We start from the raw sequence: 24,558 nt of genomic DNA, 5'->3' as shown, positions 1-24,558 counted from the left end.
ACATCGACATGCTGTCAGTAATCCTCAGCATGTTTTCTTGCCCATTCATTCCTTACAGATGACTCAATTCCAGACAAAATATAATAAATATGATTTCAACTTGACACACCTAGATTTTCATTTTGGGGAAAATAAGCTGTAGGTTTGTGGGCCTACTTTGTTGTGGTGTACTGAGCTCGCACAGAGAAGCACTCATGCTGCCTAACATACGCTCGTAAAACTGACTATCCTACCGATTCCTGACTTCGGCGATGTCATTTACAAAATAGCCTCCAACACTCTACTCAGACTACATCCAGTTTGCTATCACAGTGCCATCCGTTTTATCACCAAAGCCTCATATACTACCCACCACTGCGACCTCTATGCTCTCGTTGGCTGACCCTCACTACATATCCGTCGCCAAACCCGCTGGCTCCAGGTCATCTATAAGTCTTTGCTAGGTAAAGCCCAGCCTTATTTCAGCTCACTGGTCACCATAGCAACACCCACCCGTAGCACGCGCTCCAGCAGGTATATTGCACTGGTCACCCCCAAAGCCAACACTTACTTTAGCTGGCTTTCCTTCCAGTTCTCTGCTGCCAATGACTGTAACGAATTGCAAAAATCACTGTAGCTGGAGGCTTATATCTCCCTCTCTAACTTTAAGCATCAGCTGTCAGAGCAGCTTACCGATCACTGTACCTGTACACAGCCCATCTGTAAATAGCACACCCAACTACCTCATCCCCATATTGTTATTTATCTTCTTGCTCTTTTGCACCACAGTATCTCTACTTGCACATCATCTACTGCACATCTATCACTCCAGTGTTGATGCTAAATTGTAATTGTTTTGTCTCTATGGCCTATTTATTGCCTTTCCTCCCTACTCTTCTACATTTGCACACACTGTACTTAGATTTTTCTATTGTGTTATTGACTGTACGTTTGTTTATGTATAACTCTGTTGTTTTTGTCACACTGCTTTGCTTTATCTTGGCCAGGTCGCAGTTGTAAATGAGAACTTGTTCTCAACTGGCCTACCTGGTTAAATAAAGGTTAAATAAAAAAAATAGCACACTTAGTCTAAATGTATGTGTAGATGCTGTGGGTACAGGTTTGGACAGATGGTTTAGATGATTCATTTCTTTACACTAATTTCTAAGTAAGCCAAGCTGTTCTAAGTAGTAGAGGAACTGAGCCTACAGCTACCTGACATGAAATGAGTAATATAATATTACAACTGCTATTCGCTGCTGGCAGGCCTACTTAGCTACTCCTCTGCATAGACAACGGAGGCTTGCATTGTTGATTGTTCCATATCCTCACCACTTACACTAGTGGAAAATGAGTGACTAGCCATGCACCAACTAATTAATCATCATTGATTTAGCAAGTCTTTTTGTGACACAACTAAAAGTCCACTGACTGTTTCCACTTATCGTCACAAAATCCATAAAGGTAACTTTCTCAAAGCCCCTTATGCATCTAAAGCACTCAATGTAACCTTGTAGTTGAATTTGGGAAATAGTTTGCGGACGGTACTCTGTCCTCTTTTAGGCCTACGTATCAGCTTTTGCTAACTATACCTCTCTATGGCTCTCCAGTGTTCTTTCACAGCCGCCTCCTCCTCATGTCAGTAGACAGTAGTCTGTCTGCATGATACCTGAGATTGCGATCACACTTGGGACCTGTCACCTCTTGTTAGGGGTTTGCTACAGCTGGGGAACGTTTCTTGAAGAAAGGAACCTCAAAGCAACACATTGTCAGTGTTCATAACTCTCTGGGCACTAGGGTTGGGAGTCAATTACATTTCAATTCAGTCAAGAAGCTCAAATTCCAGAATTGAAGGTTGCTATTTACTTTGAATTAGGATTTTTCAAGGTATAGTCTGATCAGTAGTGTTAGAGCCTTCCGTAAAGAATGTTTATCTGAAATCATGTCTAGTCTCCAACAGTCTGCCTCACTCAGACTATCTCTTCAGTGTAAACACTAAAGGTGGAATGCTGTCTCCCAGTTCCCTTTTCACATCATATCTCATTGCAGAGGTAGGCTATGCTTTGTGCATGAGGGATTGCTTATGTTTCTGCTTAACCTTTCACACTAGTGCTACATTTACATAAACCTGTAAGTTAATGCAAAATGTAATGGTCCATGTTGAATGTCATAACAATGAAGTGGAAACGGAATGTTTAGAAGGAGGAACCAGGGTTTATCTTGAGACATGTTCAGTTGGCTAATACAGGGAGTGTGTCAGTATGATGTCATCATACCAGCCAGCAGTCATATACCATTTCATCTCAATAGTGAAATTTGGCCTCATTCCTCACCAACTTTATCAAACCACTGACCTTTGCTTTATGACCCAGTGTCGCACAGATTCTCCCTCGCCCTCCGTTTGGAAAATCTGACCATAATTCTATCCTCCTGATTCCTGCTTACAAGCAAAAAGTAAAGCAGGAAGTACCAGTTACTCACTCAACCCGGAAGTGGTCCGATGTCGCGGATGCTACGCTACAGGACTGTTTTGCTAGCACAGATTGGAATATCTTCCCGGGATTCATCCAATAGCATTGAGTATACCACCTCAGTCACCGGCTTCATCAATAAGTGCCTTAATGATGTCGTCCATACAGTGACCGTACTTATATTTCCCAACCAGAAGCCATGGATTACAGGCAACATCCGCACTGAGCTAAAGGCTAGAGCTGCCACTTTCAATGAGCAGGACAATAATTAGGATGCATATAAGAAATCCCGCTATGCCCCCAGATGAACCATCAAACAGGCAAAGCATCAATACAGGACTAAGATTGAATCCTACTACATTGGCTCTGACGCTCGTCGGATGTGGCAGGGCTTGAAAACTATTACAGACTGCAAAGGGAAACCCAGCCGCGAGCTGCTCAGTGATGCGAGCCTACCAGACGAGCTAAATGCCTTTTATGCTCGCTTCGAGGCAAGCGACACTGAAGCATGCATGAGAGCACCAGATGTTCCAGACGACTGTGTGATCACACTCGCTGTAGCCGATGTGAGCAAGATCTTTAAACATCCCAACATTCACAAGGCCGCAGGGACAGACGGATTACCAGGACGTGTACTCTGAGAATGCACGGACCAACTGCCAAGTGTCTTCACTGACATTTTCAACCTCCCCCTGACCGAGTCTGGAATACCTACATGTTTCAAACAGACCACCATAGTCCCTGTGCCCAAGAAAGCAAAGGTAACCTCCCTAAATTATTCGTCGGTAGCCATGAAGTGCTTTGAAAGGCTGGTCATGGCTCACATCAACACCATCATGCCGGAATCCTTAGACCCACTCCAATTTGCATACCGCCCCAACAGATCCACAGATGACAATCTCAATTGCACTCTACACTGCCCTTTCCCACCTGGACAAAAGGAACACCTATGTGAGAATGCTGTTCATTGATTACAGCTCAGCATTCAACACCATAGTGCCCTCAAAGCTCACTAAGCTAAGGACCCTGGGATTAAACACCTCCCTCTGGATCCTGGACTTCCTGACGGGCTGCCCCCAGGTAGTAAGGGTAGGCAACAACACATCTGCCACGCTGATCCTCAACACTGGGGCCCCTCAGCGGTGCGTGCTTAGTCCCCTCCTGTACTCCCTGTTCACCCACGACTGCATAGCCAAGCATGATTCAAACACCATTAAGTTTGCTGACGACAACAGTGGTAGGCCTGACAGCCTATAGGGAGGAGGTCAGAGACCTGGCAGTGTGGTGCCAGGACAACAACCCCTCTCTCAATGTGAGCAAGACAAAGGAGCTGATCCTGGACTAGAGGAATAGGAGGGCCGAACACGCCCCCATTCACATCGACGGGACGGAAGTGGAGCGGGTAGAGAGCTTCAGGTTCCTTAGTATCCACATCACCAACAAACTATCATGGTCCAAACACACCAAGACAGTTGTGAAGAGGGCACACCAACACCTTTTCCCCCTAAGGAAACTGAAAAGATTTGGCATGGGTCCTCAGATCCTCAAAGGTTTTACAGCTGCACCATCGAGAGCATCCAGACCGGTTGCATCACCTTCTAGTATGGCAAGGACCATCCAGGACCTATATACTAGGCGTGTCAGAGGAAGGCCCAAATAATTGTCAGACTACAGTCACCCAAATCATAGACTGTTCTCTCTGCTACTGCATGGCAAGCGGTACCGGAGCACCAAGTCTTGGAACAAAAGGCTCCTTAACAGCTCCTACCCCCAAGCCATAAGACTGCTGAACAACTAATCAAATGGCCACCCAGACTGTCTACACTTTGTTTTTACACTGCTGCTACTCTCTGTTTATTAACTATACATAGTCACTTTACAAATGACTTCGAGTAACCCGTACCCCCAGTCATTGACTCTGTACCAGTACCCCCTTTATATAGCCTCATTATTATGTACATTTCTTGTTACTTTTATTTATTTTTACTTTATTTTGTAAATATTTTAACTCTTTCTTGAACTGCATTGTTGGTTAAGGGCTTGTAAGTAAGCATTTCACCGTAATGTGACAAATACAATTTGATTCTGAGGAAAGGCTAGAGAGTCCTTCCCAGATGTGTATGGTCCTCCCTCGTCATCATAAGAGAAGAGGAATGAGGTCTTACATTCATGTGTTGAAAGTGCTTAGGCAGCTGGCAATCTGAGGAAGTGGCACGTCATCCAACTAGTGAATATCGGATTAGGAAGTGGGTGTCGTGTTGGGAGAATATGATGTGAATACATTTGTGAGATGATGCAGGTTGGGTCTACTTTTCCTGGTGGAGTCCAGGTGCACTGTGATCACTGATAATGCAGATGGAAAGCAAACAGACTTTGTTATTCCTCACTCCACAATGAAGTCAGGTTGGGAGGCCATTGAAACTCATGTAACCCCTCTGTCAGCCTAAACCTGTGTATCGTTGTCAGCCTCTCTAAACGGGTTACTCCTAACAGCAAACCTGATGCTGTTGTAGAAACGGGCTTAGTAACAGTCAGCCAGTCTGTCACCTGTCCAAGAATCTCTCCTTTGTACTGCTGTAACAGCTGCATAATACACTGTGCTATAGGGCCTGGTTCACAATGCTTAGCCCCGTATCGCTACTGTTGGGTTGTCTGCACTCACATACACTCTGATTAGTTTTGAGAACAGCTCTATAGCCTCGAGCCCCATTGGTAAATGGCCAGTGTCAAGATTATGTATCCATCTGCGATGGATGTCTCCTCTTTTCACTTGCATCCTGTATCTTTTCCTCACTAGCTATGGCTAACGCAGTGTAAATTACTGTTCTCAAAAGAGAGCATCACTTAAGACTCATACTGTGTGTAATATGTAGGCCTACTGTATGCTGCATTATGCAACATAAAGAGGGGAAATTATGTAAAGTTTTAGTAGAGAAATGCATGAATATCAGTTATAGCCACATTTTATAGTCCACCTCGTTCAACGTCAAGGAATATATTTGTCCACTGCAATGTAATGATCATCCCACTTGTGCTGGCTAAATCAAACCTGGCAACTGCTCAAAATAAACCTCTCTCTCTACGCTTCCTTTCTCTCCTCTCCTTTTCTCTTTCTGGCTATCATGCTCTCTGCCTCTTCCCTGTCATCTGTCCCTTCAATCCTGTCTTCCTCTGTTGCTCATACTTTCTGTCAGCCCTAGCTGACTTTGCAACCATCAGTGTGTCACCTACACACACACACACACACACACACACACACACTGTGTCTATCCCCTCTGTCGTACACACACAAATCCAGTTCCCTTGCTACAGCCTGTAGTTAATCCCTCCTTCCTCTACCTTTCTTTCTCTTTCCGAACTCCAGCTCTGCCAGATAAAGGCAAAGTCTGTCCCTCCGTCCTCTATCCACTAAACTAGCATAAACACTTTAGCCACATTACCATAGGGGTTAGGCCAAAGCCCAGTGCTCCACAACAAGGACAATATGGGCATTTGATCTTGGTAGAACAATCACAATAATTGGCAATTGCCCACACCAAAATCTCTAACATTGTCTAGTACCCTACCAACTGTTAAATGTGGATGGATACATCTTGGTTCTAGCATCTAAAAAAAATTACGGACACTTTTTATTTTAATGGATAGTATCCAAATTCGAGATAATGAGATCGTTGCTTGGTGCATCATATTGTACACTTAAGCCAGCATTGACTGAAGTGCCTTTCATGATGCTCTCAGCCTCGCCCAGTAGGGAGTCTTGGATATTTATAGCTAGATATCTTAATCTCCTTCAAGTGTCTGTCATTATTTAATTTTTTTCTCATTTCAACAGTTAGGTCTCTTGTCTTTTCCCATGTTGTTGTTTGGCAATAGGCTAATCCTTTACATTTTGACGAGGCCCACGGGAGACAGTTTTCCAGAAATCCTGGGAAGCTGCTGTATGTTGAAGTCAGTTATCACACCAGTACCTGGAGACGTTTGAATTTGAATTCTAATACTTCAGCAGCAACAGCGAGAGAAGAAGAGTGCTTCTGAAGCAGTTCTCTTTATTAGAGAGAGGCAGAACCGACTCTCTGAGCAGGCTTTAAATAGAAGCGTCGTTTGAAATAACCATTTCTCAGGAGTGCTGACAGTCAGAGACAGTGCCAGCCACGTGGCTCAATGGACGCTGCTGGAGCGGAATTAACAGCGCTGGTAGCATGAACCCTGCTGTTAGGGCCACCAAGGCCTCGGAATCTGTTTGGCTCTCTGACTTTGGGTGAACCAACCAGAACTGTTGTTATAATCTTATGTGGTCTTGAGAGTGGTGTGTTTTCCTTGCCCTGAGGTATTACCAGGGTGAATTCAGACACCCTGGACAATGTTGCGTTGTGACGTGGTCAGGGGACCATGCAGCCTGAGAGGCTCTCTGTGTTGGTTTTGTTCTCGACCCCTTTTAGTTTGTTATGGCCTAGGAAAGTGAGTAGGAGGAGAGTGACTAGCAGAGGAAAACCTTTTGTTTGAATTGAGACTAAGTAGGCCTAGTCGTGTTGTTTTTTTGGAGTAAGCGAAATGACTAACCTTTCCCACTGTGGTTGCCTGTATCAAGTTTCCTGAATTTAATTGTGGATGGCATTTAGATTTATCAAAGCATTATCAAGGATCAACTCTGGAAGTTATACACATCGAAGACACTCTTGCTCCCTGATCATTTTAGTTCTGCCAGTCTGTGTTGCAACATCAGCAAGACAATGTTTAAGAACTACTTTGAAAATCCCAGAGTCAAATATAGAACAACACATGGTGCGTGCTGTCTACTATTGACTTGCTGAATACAAAGTGATTAATTAAAAATTAAACACAGTATCCACATGAAGCTTATTAGGTAGGCTTAGGCCTAATCTTTATCAACCTTATACCTGTTCCTCAGGTATACCATGGCTCAGTTAGAATGTCTCAGCCAGGCCATGTTTAGGTTGGATTGTTGACCTAGTTTGTCGTCTATCCCCAGCCCGCTATTTATGAACCCCCCACCCCCACTTTCGGAGTCATGACTCATGTGTCATCTAGAGAGGTGTCATTAAGTGTTTCTCAACCCCTGGACTGGACTGGCACTGGCCCATGAGATGTCACTTACTTGTACATCCGATGATCTAACACCAATTTTAGTCTACCCTCTAGTGCTAGTTTTAGTTAAGTAACACTGACTCCAAGAAGGAGGAGCATAGCTTGTCGATTCCTGATAACTGACAAAAACACTGGTGTAGGTCATGCCTTCTCTTTAGTGGTCTAATGGGCCAAGATCACCTTCATCACAACATGCTGACTGGACAGAGAAGGATTTGTCCCCCCACCACCCTACAATATTTAATCACCATACCCCTTCAAGTTAAGTTCACACTAATGGAAGTGTCCCCTATCGTGTTGTTCCACTATCGCTCTTCTAGGCCTACACTTTTTTTTCTCCAAGCAGCTCTGTTAAGTCAGAGTTGTGGTCTTTGGTAAACAGTGTGTGATAATGGCTTTTTCACACTGTCAACACTTTGGATAATGCTATTTATTGTGGTGCGCTGGTGAAATGACCATTGTGGTACAGTACTCCCCTCTGGGCCTCACTCTGTTCACGTTGTGTGTGTAGGCTATGCACGCGTTTGTGTGAATGTATGTCCCCTCTTAACGTCATCACGTGCTTGCCCCATGCATACAAAAGGGGCATTGTGGGCCGGCCGGGCCTCCATTTTAGAATGGTATTGTGGCGATGCCCCTGAGTTGGCGTGGGCATGGCTGTACCAGCTACCAGGCATCTCTCTCCCTGTCGCTGACTTCCAGCATCATCTCGCTGGGAAGAGCGACCCTGAATACCTCCTCTGTCACTAGCTGTGGCTCTGGTTGAAGGCCAGCTATGGGCAGCAGCATTCTGACAAGAGCAAAGGCACTGCCTCTGGACAGCATTCATCCCTAACAACTTTATCTTAAGCATTGTTTTGACAGGCAAATCAATCAAATTTATTTCAATCAATCAAATATATTTATAAAGCCCTTACATCAGCTGATGTCACAAAGTGCTGTACAGAAACCCAGCCTAAAACCCCAAACAGCAAGCAATGCAGGTGTAGAAGCACAGTGGCTAGGAAAAACTGCCCAAATCAGCTGGCAAGCATATTTTGAGGAAGAATGTATGGCATTAAGTTGCAAGATACAAGTGTTCATAACAGCTGTTAGCACTGTACATTCTGCTGTATTTCAAATACATTCTGTGAGTGCTGTGGTGAGTATTGGCAATTCTGGGATTCTTTTTGAAAGATCTCCACACTTTTGTGCTGTCAAAATGTTCCCCCAGGTATTACAAAACACAAAGTAAAAATCTGTTCTTTCGAGGGTGTTATTGACAAAGCTATGAAGAAATGTTGACATGTGAAATGATGTGCGTAGCACCTCTTCACACACATCATTTCACACATTCTCAAACATGTCAGGAGTTTGAGAACCTGCTGTATAGTGAGAGTGCCAGTCTACCAGTTCAGGGGCAGGATTTCTAGCTGCCAAGCCTGAACAGAGCTCTCCTTGTCCGTTTGGGGTGGCCTTATCAGGAGCTCACACCTGTAGAGATGTGGGGGTACGGGTTGAGTTGTCACTGCACTGGCTCAGAAATAACTCTTCTCAATCAGTTGGAGGCAAGGCTACACTGTAATTCACATACACAGTGAGCTATAACTAACTGCTTTATTTGACTGATATGGGGATTTAACCTACGTAAGGTATTTATTTTTTTTATTTTTTTATTTCACCTTTATTTAACCAGGTAGGCTAGTTGAGAACAAGTTCTCATTTGCAACTGCGACCTGGCCAAGATAAAGCATAGCAGTGTGAACAGACAACACAGAGTTACACATGGAGTAAACAATAAACAAGTCAATAACATGGTAGAAAAAAAGAGAATCTATATACAATGTGTGCAAAAGGCATGAGGTAGGCAATAAATCGAATAATTACAATTTAGCAGATTAACACTGGAGTGATAAATCATCAGATGATCATGTGCAAGAAGAGATACTGGTGTGCAAAAGAGCAGAAAAGTAAATAAATAAAAGCAGTATGGGGGGTGAGGTAGGTAAATTGGGTGGGTAGTTTACAGATGGACTATGTACAGCTGCAGCGATCGGTTAGCTGCTCGGATAGCAGATTTTTAAAGTTGTTGAGGGAGATAAAAGTCTCCAACTTCAGAGATTTTTGCAATTCGTTCCAGTCGCAGGCAGCAGAGAACTGGAAGGAAAGACGTCCAAATGAGGTTTTAGCTTTAGGGATGATCAGTGAGATACACCTGCTGGAGCGCGTGCTGCGGGTGGGTGTAGCCATCGTGACCAGTGAACTGAGATAAGGCGGCACTTTACCTAGCATAGCCTTGTAGATGACCTGGAGCCAGTGGGTCTGACGACGAACATGTAGCGAGGGCCAGCCGACTAGGGCATACAGGTCGCAGTGGTGGGTCGTATAAGGTGGTTTAGTAACAAAACGAATGGCACTGTGATAAACTGCATCCAGTTTGCTGAGTAGAGTGTTGGAAGCTATTTTGTAGATGACATCGCCGAAGTCGAGGATCGGTAGGATAGTCAGTTTTACTAGGGTAAGTTTGGCGGCGTGAGTGAAGGAGGCTTTGTTGCGGAATAGAAAGCCGATTCTTGATTTGATTTTGGATTGGAGATGTTTGATATGAGTCTGGAAGGAGAGTTTGCGGTCTAGCCAGACACCTAGGTACTTATAGATGTCCACATATTCTAGGTCGGAACCGTCCAGGGTGGTGATGCTAGTCGGGCGTGCGGGTGCAGGCAGCGAACGGTTGAAAAGCATGCATTTGGTTTTACTAGCGTTTAAGAGCAGTTGGAGGCCACGGAAGGAGTGTTGTATGGCATTGAAGCTCGTTTGGAGGTTAGATAGCACAGTGTCCAAGGAAGGGCCGGAAGTATATAGAATGGTGTCGTCTGCGTAGAGGTGGATCAGGGAATCGCCCGCAGCAAGAGCAACATCATTGATGTATACAGAGAAAAGAGTCGGCCCGAGAATTGAACCCTGTGGTACCCCCATAGAGACTGCCAGAGGACCGGACAACATGCCCTCCGATTTGACACACTGAACTCTGTCTGCAAAGTAGTTGGTGAACCAGGCAAGGCAGTCATTAGAAAAACCGAGGCTACTGAGTCTGCCGATAAGAATATGGTGATTGACAGAGTCGAAAGCCTTGGCCAGGTCGATGAAGACGGCTGCACAGTAATGTCTTTTATCGATGGCGGTTATGATGTCGTTTAGTACCTTGAGCGTGGCTGAGGTGCACCCGTGACCGGCTCGGAAACCGGATTGCACAGCGGAGAAGGTACGGTGGGATTCGAGATGGTCAGTGATCTGTTTGTTGACTTGGCTTTCGAAGACCTTAGATAGGCAGGGCAGGATGGATATAGGTCTGTAACAGTTTGGGTCCAGGGTGTCTCCCCCTTTGAAGAGGGGGATGACCGCGGCAGCTTTCCAATCCTTGGGGATCTCAGATGATACGAAGGAGAGGTTGAACAGGCTGGTAATAGGGGGTGCGACAATGGCGGCGGACAGTTTCAGAAATAGGGGGTCCAGACTGTCAAGCCCAGCTGATTTGTATGGGTCCAGGTTTTCCAGCTCTTTCAGAACATCTGCTATCTGGATTTGGGTAAAGGAGAAGCTGGGGAGGCTTGGGCGAGTAGCAGCGGGGGGGGCGGGGCTGTTGGCCAAGGTTGGAGTCGCCAGGAGGAAGGCATGGCCAGCCATTGAGAAATGCTTGTTGAAGTCTTCGATTATCACGGATTTATCGGTGGTGACCGTGTTACCTAGCCTCAGTGCAGTGGGCAGCTGGGAGGAGGTGCTCTTGTTCTCCATGGACTTTACAGTATCCCAGAACTTTTTGGAGTTAGAGCTACAGGATGCGAATTTCTGCTTGAAAAAGCTGGCCTTTGCTTTCCTGACTGACTGCGTGTATTGGTTCCTGACTTCTCTGAACAGTTGCATATCGCGGGGGCTCTTCGATGCTATTGCAGTTCGCCACAGGATGTTTTTGTGCTGGTCGAGGGCAGTCAGGTCTGGAGTGAACCAAGGGCTATATCTGTTCTTGGTTCTGCATTTTTTGAACGGAGCATGCTTGTCTAATATGGTGAGGAAGTAACATTTAAAGAATGACCAGGCATCCTCAACTGACGGGATGAGGTCAATATCCTTCCAGGGTACCCGGGCCAGGTCGATTAGAAAGGCCTGCTCGCAGAAGTGTTTTAGGGAGCGTTTGACAGTGATGAGGGGTGGTCGTTTGACCGCGGACCCGTGGCGGATACAGGCAATGAGGCAGTGATCGCTGAGATCTTGATTGAAGACAGCAGAGGTGTATTTGGAGGGCAGGTTGGTCAGGATAATGTCTATTAGGGTGCCCATGTTTACGGATTTAGGGTTGTACCTGGTGGGTTCCTTGATGATTTGTGTGAGATTGAGGGCATCAAGCTTGGATTGTAGGACTGCCGGGGTGTTAAGCATATCCCAGTTTAGGTCACCTAACAGAACAAACTCTGAAGCTAGATGGGGAGCGATCAATTCACAGATGGTGTCCAGGGCACAGCTGGGAGCTGAGGGGGGTCGGTAGCAGGCGGCAACAGTGAGAGACTTATTTCTGGAGAGATTAATTTTTTTAATTAGAAGTTCGAACTGTTTGGGCATAGACCTGGAAAGTATGACAGAACTTTGCAGGCTATCTCTGCAGTAGATTGCAACTCCTCCCCCTTTGGCAGTTCTATCTTGACGGAAAGTGTTATAGTTGGGTATGGAAATCTCAGAATTTTTGGTGGCCTTCCTAAGCCAGGATTCGGACACGGCAAGGACATCAGGATTGGCAGAGTGTGCTAAAGCGGTGAGTAAGGCAAACTTAGGGAGGAGGCTTCTGATGTTGACATGCATGAGGCCAAGGCTTTTTCGATCGCAGAAGTCAACAAATGAGGGTGACTGGGGTCATGCAGGGCCTGGGTTTACCTCCACATCACCCGAGGAACAGAGGAGTAGTAGGATGAGGGTGCGGCTAAAGGCTATCAAAACTGGTCGCCTAGAGCGTTGGGGACAAAGAATAAAAGGAGCAGATTTATGGGCGTGGTAGAATAGATTCTGGGCATAATGTGCAGACAGGGGTATGGAGGGGCGCGGGTACAGCGGAGGCAAGCCCAGGCACTGGGTGATGATAAGAGAGGTTGTATCTCTGGACATGCTGGTCTCAATGGGTGAGGTCACCGCATGTGTGGGGGGTGGGACAAAGGGGGTATCAGAGGTACGGAGAGTGGAACTACAGGGTCCATTGCAAACCAAAACAATGATAATGAAAACTAGCCTGAACAACAGTATGCAAGGCATATTGATATTTGAGAGAGACATACAATAAGGCATAAAGTGATTGCAGGTCTTGATTGGGAGAGCTAGCTAAAACAACAGGTAAGATAACAGCAGCAATAACAGGGTGCTAGTCTAACACAGCAACAACAGGTAAAAATGGCGACGACTAGGCAGAGAGGGTCGGATTAACTACACACAGATCCTGAGTTAAAGCACAGAGCCGACAGATAAAACACAAATAAACAGAATGGAGTACCGTGAATTAATGGACAGTCAAGCATGCATCAGCTATGTAGCCAAGTGATCATAGTGTCCAGGGGGCAGCCGTAGATGGAGCAGGGAGGCCTCGCGGCGTTTAAAGTTAGTAGCCCGGGGGGTGGTCTGCTCAGACGGAGGGGGTCTGCTCAGACGTGGTCGTGTCGACAGAGAATCCAAGCCAGATGGCGATGGCGAAAGAGAGGTTGTGAATTGTAGAATTGTGTTTGCTAACTGGTGCTAGCTTCGTGGCAGTGGCGCTAGCTGCGCTAGCCGCAAGCTAGCTGTGAGGATCAGAAGCAGTGGCTCAGGGATTACGGCAGGAATCCGGCGTTGTTGTCGAGAGACAGTCCGATGCTGGTAAATTGGTGAGTAATATCCAGGCTAATAACAGGGCTGGTGTCTGTGCAGAAGGTAAAAGCTACTAGCAGCGGCAAAAAAAAAAATGGCTAAATTAGCTTGTAGCTGGTATTGTAGCCCAAGAATTCGCTGGTAGACCTCTTCAGCTAGCCGGCAGATGGGCCTAGCTCGAGGCTAGCTCAAGGCTAACTGGTGCTTGCTTCGGGACAGAGGTGTTAGCCAGTAGTAGCCACTCGGTTGCAGCTAGCTAGCTGTGATGATACGGTGTAATTGTCCAGAGCTTGCGTCAGGAATCCGGTGATGTGGTAGAGAAAAAGCAGTCCTATATGCTCTGGGTTGATATCGCGCTTGCAGACTGGCAGGTATTGGCCCGGTATTGAAGCTGGCTGTGTCCGAGTTGAGGGTGAAGACCGCAGCAGTGGCTAACTGACTACTAGCTAGTAGCTAGTTATCTGGCTAGCTTCTGATTGGGGTTACGGTTCTAAAGTATAAAAAAAATAGCAGGTCCGTACCACATTGGGTGAGGCGGAATGTAGGAATGTATATTCAGTTCCTAGATGGAAAGTGAAATTAAAATATATACGAAATGTATACGAAAAATACGAAGACTATTTACTATTTACACGCGACAGGACAATACAAACACACGTCCGACTGCTACGCCATCTTGGATTCACTCAGGTAGAGTAAATTTCTTTCCTAGAAAATTTTCATTGAAATGACTCATTCCTCAGTAGCTTGCATTAGAGGTTTATAATCTTGTGGAAATATATATTCAAGCCTTCCAGCCTGGCTGGTGCTCAACAAAAGCAGGTGAATTAAAAGAAGAACCAAACTCATGACCTGTTTTAAATATCTTGTGGCTCTTTTTATTTCCTGCTTGTTTGAAACTACTTTTCTGAGGAGGTTGAGGTGTGATGTGAGTGGCTGAAAGGCTTTCAGTTGCAGTTTTGTTTCTGAGCATTAGCTAGCCTATTTTGACAAATTTGTGTAAGCCACTGTTTCTCAATGAATTCTTGGTGAACCCTCAGGGTGCACACAACAGACTTTGTTTTTGTATGTTTAAGTATTGTATCACCCCACTGAATAATAACATCAGTAAATTATTATAATAACTTGAAAAGCAGACAGAGGGAGAGGCTGGCTGATATGTTCAAGATGCAATACATTTTACATTTACATTTTAGTCATTTAGCAGATGCTCTTATCCAGAGCGACTTACAGTAGAGTGCATACATTTTATTACATTTTTACATACTGAGACAAGGATATCCCTACCGGCCAAGAGCAGACGCTCTTATCCAGAGCGACTTACAGTAGAGTGCATACATTTTTATTACATTTTTTTACATACTGAGACAAGGATATCCCTACCGGCCAAACCCTCCCTACCGGCCAAACCCTCCCTAACCCGGACGACGCTATGCCAATTGTGCGTCGCACCACGGATCTCCCGGTTGCGGCCGGCTGCGACAGAGCCTGGGCGCGAACCCAGCCCAGCCTGGGCGCGAACCCAGAGACTCTGGTGGCGCAGCTAGCACTGCGATGCAGTGCCCTAGACCACTGCGCCACCCGGGAGATACAGACTAGATGAAGAAGTGGGTAGCAACCCGAATTCATGTGCTCAACTTGTTTGAATCTTATGTCATCTGTGTACGCCTGTGGATGTTTTTCATGAGTTATGACTCAGAAACTCTGACTTTAGTTCAACCAAGCAGGGATGCACAACTCTAGTCCTTGACGGCCGCAAGGAACTAGCAGAATGACAGACCGAACCCCTGCCCTAAAACAACCCCTCTTCTTCAGTAGTAGGCCATGGTCTAATACTTCACATTGATGTCAGTTTGTATGATCATGGTGGTGGTCCACTGCTTCCAGGCTGAAGTGCACTGTCAGACATGTCATAATTCTGGGGAATAAGACCTTTACTTCTCTCTTGTTGTTTGTCTAAATATGGCGTATTCAATTCTATATCTATGATGCACTGGGTTTCATACGAATGGGACTTCCAAAAGCCTCTTGTCAGGATGTGGGCACTCTAGTCCCAGAGCTTGCTCTCTCTCGCTCAAACCACTGACAGTTTTAATGAATTAATTTCTTAGTTATATTGACAAACATATTGAAATAACTTGCAGTCGCAAGGATTGTGACTAATATTAAGACATGTTGGACATTGGGGCAATCCAGTACTCAAAAGGGGTTTTCCAGTGTGTGTGTGTTTGTGTGTACATTCGCAAGCGTGTGTGTGTGTGTGAGAGATAGAAAGTGCACGTTACCATGCACGTAGGGTATTATGAAAAAGGGAACCAGCAATTATTAGCCTACATCAGCAATTTCTGAAAAACGCTGAGGTTCAGTGTCCTTGACAAGCTCCCAGCAGGGCAACACCCTTTTATTATAGTACCATTGTAGGCCTTAGGGCCTAACAGATCCGTTATACTGGTGTGTTTGTTTTGCATCATGCTGCACTGAAATATTTATTTTTATAAGACATTAATAATACTCAAAAGCTCAAACTTTTGGGACAGTAACACATTTTTTGTTGTTTTGGCTCTGTACTCCAGCACATATGATTTGAAATGATACAATGACTATGTAGTTAAAGTGCAGATTCCGCTTTAATTTGAGGGTATTTTAATACATATCGGGTGAACTGTTTATGAATTGGATGACATTTTGATGCTACCATTATTACGGATAATCCTGAATGAATTGTGAATAATGATGAGTGAGAAAGTTAGAGATGCACACATCATACCCCGAAGACGTGCTAACCTCTCAACATTACAATAACGGGAGGTCAGCATTATTGGGGCGGAGTGTATTATATATGTGGGTCTAACTTGCTCACTTATCATTGTTCACAATTCATTCAGGATTGTCCGTCGTCATGCTAGCATCCACATATAATACACATATAAGTGAATTTGTCCCAATACTTTTGGTCCCCTAAAATGGGGGAACTATGTACAAAAACAGTTCTAAACGGTTCACCCGATATGGATGAAAATACCCGCAAATTAAAGCTGACAGTCTGCACTTTAACCTCAAAGTTATTGTATTTGTTGTATAATTTCAAATTCAAAGTGCTGGAGTACAGAGCCAAAACAACAAAAAATTGTCATTTTGGAGCTCACTGTATATTATCGCCTACTGTAGCCTGTCATAATTTCCCCTTTGGAGAAGTGTCACCGTGCTCCAGTGTCACTAGGAAGCTACTGATGAACTCTTGGAATATAACAGGAAACAGGCTGCCAGTGGCCACTTCCTGTTTGCCAGTTAACCTTTGGAGCCCAACCTCCATCGATTTCCTCTACTCTCACTTTTTCAAGGCCCTTTTATTAATTCTCTCACTCTCTAGGCATGCATAGTACTCTTACGCGTTAGATGTGCTAAATACTAGTGATTAGAGGTCAACCGATTAATCGGAATGGCCGATTAATTAGGGCCGATTTCAAGTTTTCATAACAATCGGTAATTTGCATTTTTGGACACCGATTATGGCCGATTACATTGCACTCCACGAGGAGACTGCATGGCAGGCTGACTACCTGTTATGCGAGTGCAGCAAGGAGCCAAGGTAAGGTGCTAGCTAGCATTAAACTTATCTAATAAAAAACAATCAATCTTAACATAATCACTAGTTAACTACACATGGTTAATGATATTACTAGTTTATCTAGCTTGTCCTGCGTTGCATATAATCGATGCGGTGCCTGTTAATTTATCATTGAATCACAGCCTACTTCGCCAAACGGGTGATTTAACAAGCGCATTCGTGAAAAAAGAACTGTTGCACCAATGTGTACCTAACCATCAATGCCTTTCTTAAAATCAATACACAAGTATATATTTTTAAACCTGCATATTTAGTTAATATTGCCTGCTAACATGAATTTCTTTTAACTAGGAAAATTATGTCACTTCCCTTGCATTCTGTGCAAGCAGAGTCGGGGTATATGCAGCAGTTTGGGCCCCCTGGGTCGTTGCGAAGTGTGTGAAGACCATTTCTTCCTAACAAAGACCGTAATTAATTTGCCAGAATTGTACATAATTATGACATAACATTGAAAGTTGTGCAATGTAACAGCAATATTTAGACTTAGGGATGCCACCCGTTAGATAAAATACGGAAAGGTTCCTTATTTTTGTTTTCGAAATGATGACGTTTTGTTTTCGAAATGATAGTTTCCGGATTTGACCATATTAATGATCTAAGGCTCGTATCAACTCCCAAGATTAGGCTGGCAATACTAAAGTACCTATTAGAACATCCAATAGTCAAAGGTATATGAAATACAAATGGTATAGAGAGAAATAGTCCTATAATAACTACAACCTAAAACTTCTTACCTAGGAATATTGAAGACTCATGTTAAAAGGAACCAACAGCTTTCATATGTTCTGAGCAAGGAACTTAAACGTTAGCTTTTTTACATGGCACATATTGCACTTTTACTTTCTTCTCCAACACTTTGGTTTTGCATTATTTAAACCAAATTGAACATGTTTCATAATTTTTTTGACTAAATTGATTTTATTGATGTATTAAGTTAAAATAAGTGTTCATTCAGTAATGTTGTAATTGTCATTATTACATACATATATATATATATATATATAAATAGGCCGATTTTTAATCGGTATCGGCTTTTTTTGGTCCTCCAATAATCGGTATTGGCGTAGAAAAATCATAATCGGTCGACCTCTACTAGTGATACACCAATATGACATTTTTGGCCGATACCAATATCCAATATTTTCCTTACTTGCTGTGCTATTTCGTTGTTCAGTCGCTTCATTCTCAACCAGGATTTCTATGGAACGCGTTTGGGTCTTTGCGTGTCAAAAAATATACTGTTTAACGTGTCAAATAACACTATTTGACTGTCAAATAAGTTTGTTGACCAATCTGGACCTTACATTTTTTACGTAGTTATTACACTATCATTTCATATGTCACAACGATTCATCGATACGTATGCTATGATGCTGGTAAAGTTGTCTCGCTCACCTACAGTGCTGGTCATTAAAAAAAAGCTAACTAGCTCATGGATGCAAACAATGTTCTTCCCCAAAAGCATAGCAAAACGACATATGTTTCAGTAGCAATAGTTAGCTAGCTAACTATATAGCTAGGTGTCATCATCTAAAATAACCCTAATTTATAAGACAGTTCTTATTTGATTAATGGTGGTCGGACAATAGTGGACTTTGCGGCTAGCCTTCAAAATAAAAGTATGGCATAATTCTACTATGTATTCACTGTCAATTACATACTTTTATTTTGAAGGCAAACCGCATATTCCACTTGTGCCTAATCCTTACTATGGCTAGCTTCACAACACATAAACCGGTCCGGTCGAGCCTCACTAGCCAGATAACGTTATAAGCAGCCAGCTAGCTTTATCTTTGGGTAACAGGGTTAAGTAGCTGGCTAGCTATTTATTTCCATGAACTGAAGTTACATTTCAATTGGCGAACAAGTGGCAACCTAGCTAATACTTACTCACAAGGATTCCTAAATCATTGCTAAGAATAATGAAAATGACTGCAGTTTCCTGCACTGGCCTGTCTTCCTAGCAGTGAATTATCGACTCATCCACTCTGTGAGGAAGGCCTATCCATCCTGTATAAAAGCTCTCTCTGAAATGATTGGAGAAGGAATCCACATAATTTGTTTCTAATAATTCGCTGAATCGCTTTTAGTTTTTTGATGAGCTTTTAAATAGATTTGACGTATTTGTTGGCGTTTGGTTTGATTTACCTTACTAGCGATGTTGGCTAGTTAGCTTTGAATGCCGCAAAACTACAGAACTAAATAGGACTGCATTAGCAGAGATGGCTTGCAGTAGTGAAGGTTGTCCACTACTCTGACTGTCACAAAATGTATGGTGAGCCTGTGCGCCAGTGGCAGGATTGGCATCTACAAAGGGTTAGGGTAGGGATAGACTTATCTACGAAGCCCGACGCACAGAGAGGAAGTTGGGAATGGAGAGGTGTGCTCTGTGCTGCTGAGGCTACGGACCTCCGCTGACCATCCGAAGTGCAAGCCTGATCCCATCCACGACTTCTTAACTTTCTTGATTTTCTAACTGTTTCACATTTCTTGTTTTGTTTTCTTGTTGTATTTCCTGATGCATATGAAATCCAACTTTTAGTTGCCATGTATACTGAAATAAACGAACTCAACTAATGGGTAGGGAGAGGATGAGTGGTAATTGGTTGGATCTCCCCCCTCAGCAGAACTTAGCAGCTTATTGTTGACCCTCAGACTACGTCTCAGACGGGTCATATCTGTATGAAATGCGAATGAGTCAAAAATAAATATTTGTGTGTGTGGGACTGTGCGGCATCCACGTGCAATGATATTATTATCACTCTCCTGGTTGTTTATCTATTGCCAACGATGAGAACCAAATATTGTCAGTCTGAATAATAAGGTTTTGTTTCTATAAGACTGTCGGAAGGAAGAAATCCATTCATCATCAACTGCTCAGCCAGATGTATGTTTACATAAGCAAGATCGCGCAATCTCACCTTGGTTCCCCTTCCCTCTACTTCTCGCTCTCTTTTTCTCCCACTCTCCCTCCCTCTCTACAGCAGTTGGCAGACAGGCGGCATGACGGAGGAGAAATGCCCCCAGCTAGTGGACTATTTTGTGGTGGCAGGGCTGGCTCCGGGGGGCTCGGCCCTACTGGACGAAGAGGGCCAGCAGAGAGGGGGCCGTGTGGTGGAGCCGGTCACAGACCTGGCGGTGATCGCCCGGGGCTTGGGGGAGGAGGTGCCCGAGGGCTTCACCTGCATCGAGAAGACCCAGGGGGGCCACCCGGCCGAGCTGAGCACCGGACTCATCAACAACCCCCACATGTACCTGTGTTACCGCCGTGGGCATGACAAGCCACCCATCCTTGACCTCGGGTGAGACACTCCAGCAGTGATGAAAAATATGATCATTCTATTCTAATGTGTGCTGGAGTCAGACATTAGCTACAACATCAATTTAAAGCTATGCATGGTGCTTGGAGTTCACATACTGTAGCTAATGCATAACAATGCTTTGAGCTTGCATTTTGCAATTATCGACATACTGCATGCTGTAACCATGTATGTGTGACCACAAAGGTTTTATTGTATGCTTTTGCTATGTAGCCCTGAACCGCCACAATCATTAAATTAAGCATGTCTGGCCAAGCCATACATGACTGCAAAATGTAATTGTATACATACCCATAGATTCTTTAATGGAAAGAGCTATGCACGTCACATGATACATTAATTCTGGACAAAGTGCGGGATGTCTTCTAAACATGAAAAGAAAAGCTTTCCTTGAATGAGTGATAGAAATTGGTTTCTGTTAACTGTATAACTAGTGACATTGACTGACTCATTGTCCTGACTCTGCCCCCTCACCCGGTCCCCAGGGTGCTGTACGAGGGCAAAGAGGTGGTGAAGCAGGGCTGGTACTTGATCGAGACCACCCCCTACAGCCGCTCAGCCAGCCTGAGCTCCGGGGGGCCCGCCACCCATCGCACCTTCCTGACTTACCGCCGGGCCCCAGAGTCCCAGGCCCTCCACACCCTGGGGGTCACAGACATCTCCCTCCTGCTGCCCAGTAAGGGGGAGGTGGCCCCCCACACCTTCTGCCGGGTGGAGAAGAACCTCAACACTGGCATAGTGCGTTTGAAGCGCTCTGTTTTTCTACTGTGTTTAAAAAATAAGAATTCTTAATCTCTCTCTCTCCATCCCTCTCTCTCTCACTGTGCTTTGTTGTTTTGGCTCCACAGTGGGGTCCAGCCTTATACCTGTGCTACAAGAGAGCTGTAGCCAAAGCCAACGCCCTAGTCTATGAAGCAGGTGAGGGTAGACTGTTCCATTCTGATGGTATCACAGCACTCATTCTGCTGCGTCGGGATATGTGACGTTGTAAACAGAGAAGGCCTATTGACCTACTTCTCACAATTAAATACATTTAGAAGTAGAAAGAGACTTTCTACCAAAAATTAATGTCTCTCTGTAGTCACTAATCAAAATGGTACTTTTATTAACCGTCTGTCTCTGTGTGTGTTTCCCCAGGTCTGATCAGTCGGTATCCGGAAGCGGACGTGGAGTCGTTCCCCCTGCCAGAGTCTGTGCCTATGTTCTGTCTGCCCATGGGTGTGACGGTGGAGAGCTGGCCCCTCAACACCAAGTACCAGCTCCCTGTCTTCTCTACCTTCGTCCTCACTAGCGCCTGTGGCGACAAGGTGGGTCCGCCTACCTGCCTTCTTCTCACACACACTCTCCAACACTCTAACACTGCGCAGTGGCTAAGCTATTGAGTCCATTGGGTTATGTGTTAAGCTGTGTAGGAAGGTTCTCTATATAATATCAGGTGAATGTATAATCTATTTTAGCTCGTTGCAAGTCACCGGTTCAGTCAATTTCAACAAATGACAATAACTTAAGATGTCATTATTTGTCAGACATTGAAATACTTCACTCCATCCATGATGCCTGCAGTAACAGTGACAATCATAATGGTAATAGTAAAGTTTCCTAATTCATATTAAATCCAGACAACAAGCAAACATTTTTATAATAAAAGCTCAGTTTATTCCAAAAAGTAAATCATATCATCCTATTAGATCCGGACCCCTTTCTTCAACTGTTTCCAGACCCTCCTCAGACCTATTTCAAGCCAAATCACCCCTGTACTCTTTCCCTGCACCATCATCTCCATTACCACCCTCTTCCCCTTTCCTTTCTCTGTTCCCTATCCTTCCTTTTCTGCTCTTTCCTCTCAGCCTTGCTCTCAAGCCGTGTTTTCTTATCCCCTGCCTTGTCCTGTCACCTGGGGGACCTGGCCATTCTTTTTCTAAGAAAGATAACAAGTATTGTTTAACTGCAAAAACAACAGAATACTATTATAGCTACTGATTCTTGTTTAGTTGTACTACTGCTACTACTTTATTCGTTCTAAAATGGCAACGTTGAAGAGATGATAATTTACTCAACAGAAGGATAGTACAGTAGAAACAACATTATAGTGCTGAAATAAACTCAGCAAAAAAAGAAACGTCCTCTCACTGTCATCTGTGTTTATTTTCAGAAAACGTAACGTGTAAATATTTGTATGAACATAAGATTCAACAACTGAGACATGAACTGAACAAGTTCCACAGACATGTGACTAACAGAAATTTAATAATGTGTCCCTGAACAAAGGGGGGGTCAAAATCAAAAGTAACAGTCAGTATCTGGTGGGGCCACCTGCTGCATTAAGTACTGCAGTGCATCTCCTCCTCATGGACTGACCCAGATTTGCCAGTTCTCCCTGTGAGATGTTACCCCACTCTTCCACCAAGGCACCTGCAAGTTCCCGGACATTTCTGGCACTAGCCCTCACCCTCCGATCCAACAGGTCCCAGACGTGCTCAATGGGATTGAGGTCCGGGCTCTTCACTGGCCATGGCAGAACACTGACATTCTTGTCTTGCAGGAAATCACGCTCTGAACGAGCAGTATGGCTGGTGGCATTGTCATGCTGGAGGGTCATGTCAGGATGAGCCTGCAGGAAGGGTACCACATGAGGGAGGAGGATGTCTTCCCTGTAACGCACAGCGTTGAGATTGCCTGCAATGACAACAAGCTCAGTCCGATGATGCTGTGACACACCGCCCCAGACCATGACGGACCCTCCACCTCCAAATCGATCCTGCTCCAGAGTACAGGCCTCGGTGTAATGCTCATTCCTTCAACGATAAATGCGAATCCGATCATCACCCCTGGTGAGACAAATCCGCGACTCGTCAGTGAAGAGCACTTTTTGCCAGTCCTGTCTGGTTCAGCGACGGTGGGTTTGTGCCCATAGGCGACGTTGTTGCCGGTGATGTTTGGTGAGGACCTGCTTTACAACAGGCCTTCAAGCCCTCAGTCTGAGCACTGATGGAGGGATTGTGCGTTCCTGGTGTAACTCTGGCAGTTGTTGTTGCCATCCTGTACTTGTCCCGCAGGTGTGATGTTCGGATGTACCGATCCTGTGCAGGTGTTGTTACACGTGGTCTGCCACTGCGAGGTCGATCAGCTGTCCGTCCTGTCTCCCTGTAGCGCTGTCTTAGGCGTCACACAGTACAGACATTGCAATTTATTGCCCTGGCCACATCTGCAGTCCTCATGCCTCCTTGTAGCATGCCTAAGGCACATTCACGCAGATGAGCAGGGACCCTGGGCATCTTTCTTTTGGTGTTTTTCAGTCAGTAGAAAGGCCTCTTTAGTGTCCTAAGTTTTCATAACTGTGACCTTAATTGCCTACCGTCTGTAAGCTGTTAGTGTCTTAACGACCGTTCCACAGGTGCATGTTCATTAATTGTTTATGGTTCATTGAACAAGCATGAGAAACAGTGTTTAAACCCTTTACAATGAAGTTCTGTGAAGTTATTTGGATTTTGACTAATTATCTTTGAAAGACAGGGTCCTGAAAAAGGGACGTTTATTTTTTTGCTGAGTTTAGTCACTAAAGCTCACCTTTGATTGACCACCCTTTGTTTTTCCGTCTTTCTCTGGACAAATCCTGGACTTGCCAAGCCATGTCCTCTAGCAATCCCTCCATTTTGGCTAGGTATCTACCCTCTACTTCCAGTTTTCTGTCTCTATAGGATCTCCCTCTTTCTGATCTGTCTCCTCTTGTCCTCTAACCACTCCCTCTCTCTCTTGAACATTCTGTCACATTTCTGTTCAAAAAGGGTTAGGTCCTGTTTTTTCCTCATGTGATCTCCCTCTGCCTTCTGAGGGTGCGCTACTGTTTGGGAGTCAGTGCAGGTTCCACTGTTTGGGAGTCAGTGGACATCAGTGCAGGTTTCACTGTTTGGGAGTCTGTGCCATCTCTCTCCTTTGTATGGATCTGTTTAGACTAAATGAAACGACTATAAGCCTATATGGAATTTTAGGCGAGACCACTTTCACATTTGCCTTCACTTGAAACGGAGCAGAAAAGCGAATCAGAAAATGCCAGTGTTTACCGAAGTTGGGCAGTGGTGTCTGGTCCTGGAACGACCTTTCTGATGGCTGACAATTTTCTTGTCGTCCTGAAAAAAGAAAAGGTTTCCATATAATCATGCAAACAAGACCATTACATTGATCAAGAATGGTTAGC

At 44.6% G+C, this 24,558-nt stretch overlaps 1 protein-coding gene across 7 annotated transcripts in view; it reads left to right on the top strand.

Moving 5' to 3' along the window:
- LOC139573612 (DENN domain-containing protein 4B-like) overlaps nucleotides 1-24,558 on the top strand; it is a 51,970-nt gene that overhangs the window by 9,592 nt on the left and 17,820 nt on the right. For 2 of the 7 annotated variants that reach the window (XM_071397262.1, XM_071397261.1), the window contains exons 2-5: nucleotides 20,028-20,345; nucleotides 20,849-21,101; nucleotides 21,212-21,281; nucleotides 21,501-21,670. In XM_071397262.1, coding sequence (XP_071253363.1) covers nucleotides 20,047-20,345; nucleotides 20,849-21,101; nucleotides 21,212-21,281; nucleotides 21,501-21,670 — 792 coding nt within the window. In that variant the 5' untranslated portion in view covers nucleotides 20,028-20,046. Of the gene's footprint in view, nucleotides 1-16,804; nucleotides 17,005-20,027; nucleotides 20,346-20,848; nucleotides 21,102-21,211; nucleotides 21,282-21,500; nucleotides 21,671-24,558 lie in introns of those variants that run through there. The other 5 variants (XM_071397259.1, XM_071397260.1, XM_071397256.1 and 2 more) reach the window with 5 other exon arrangements.

The sequence above is a fragment of the Salvelinus alpinus genome, chromosome 4 (genome assembly GCF_045679555.1).
Source record: "Salvelinus alpinus chromosome 4, SLU_Salpinus.1, whole genome shotgun sequence".
NCBI classification, from domain to species: domain Eukaryota; kingdom Metazoa; phylum Chordata; class Actinopteri; order Salmoniformes; family Salmonidae; genus Salvelinus; species Salvelinus alpinus.
The sequence above is the reverse complement of the archived record's forward strand: the minus strand, read 5'-3'. Positions and strand labels throughout refer to the sequence as shown.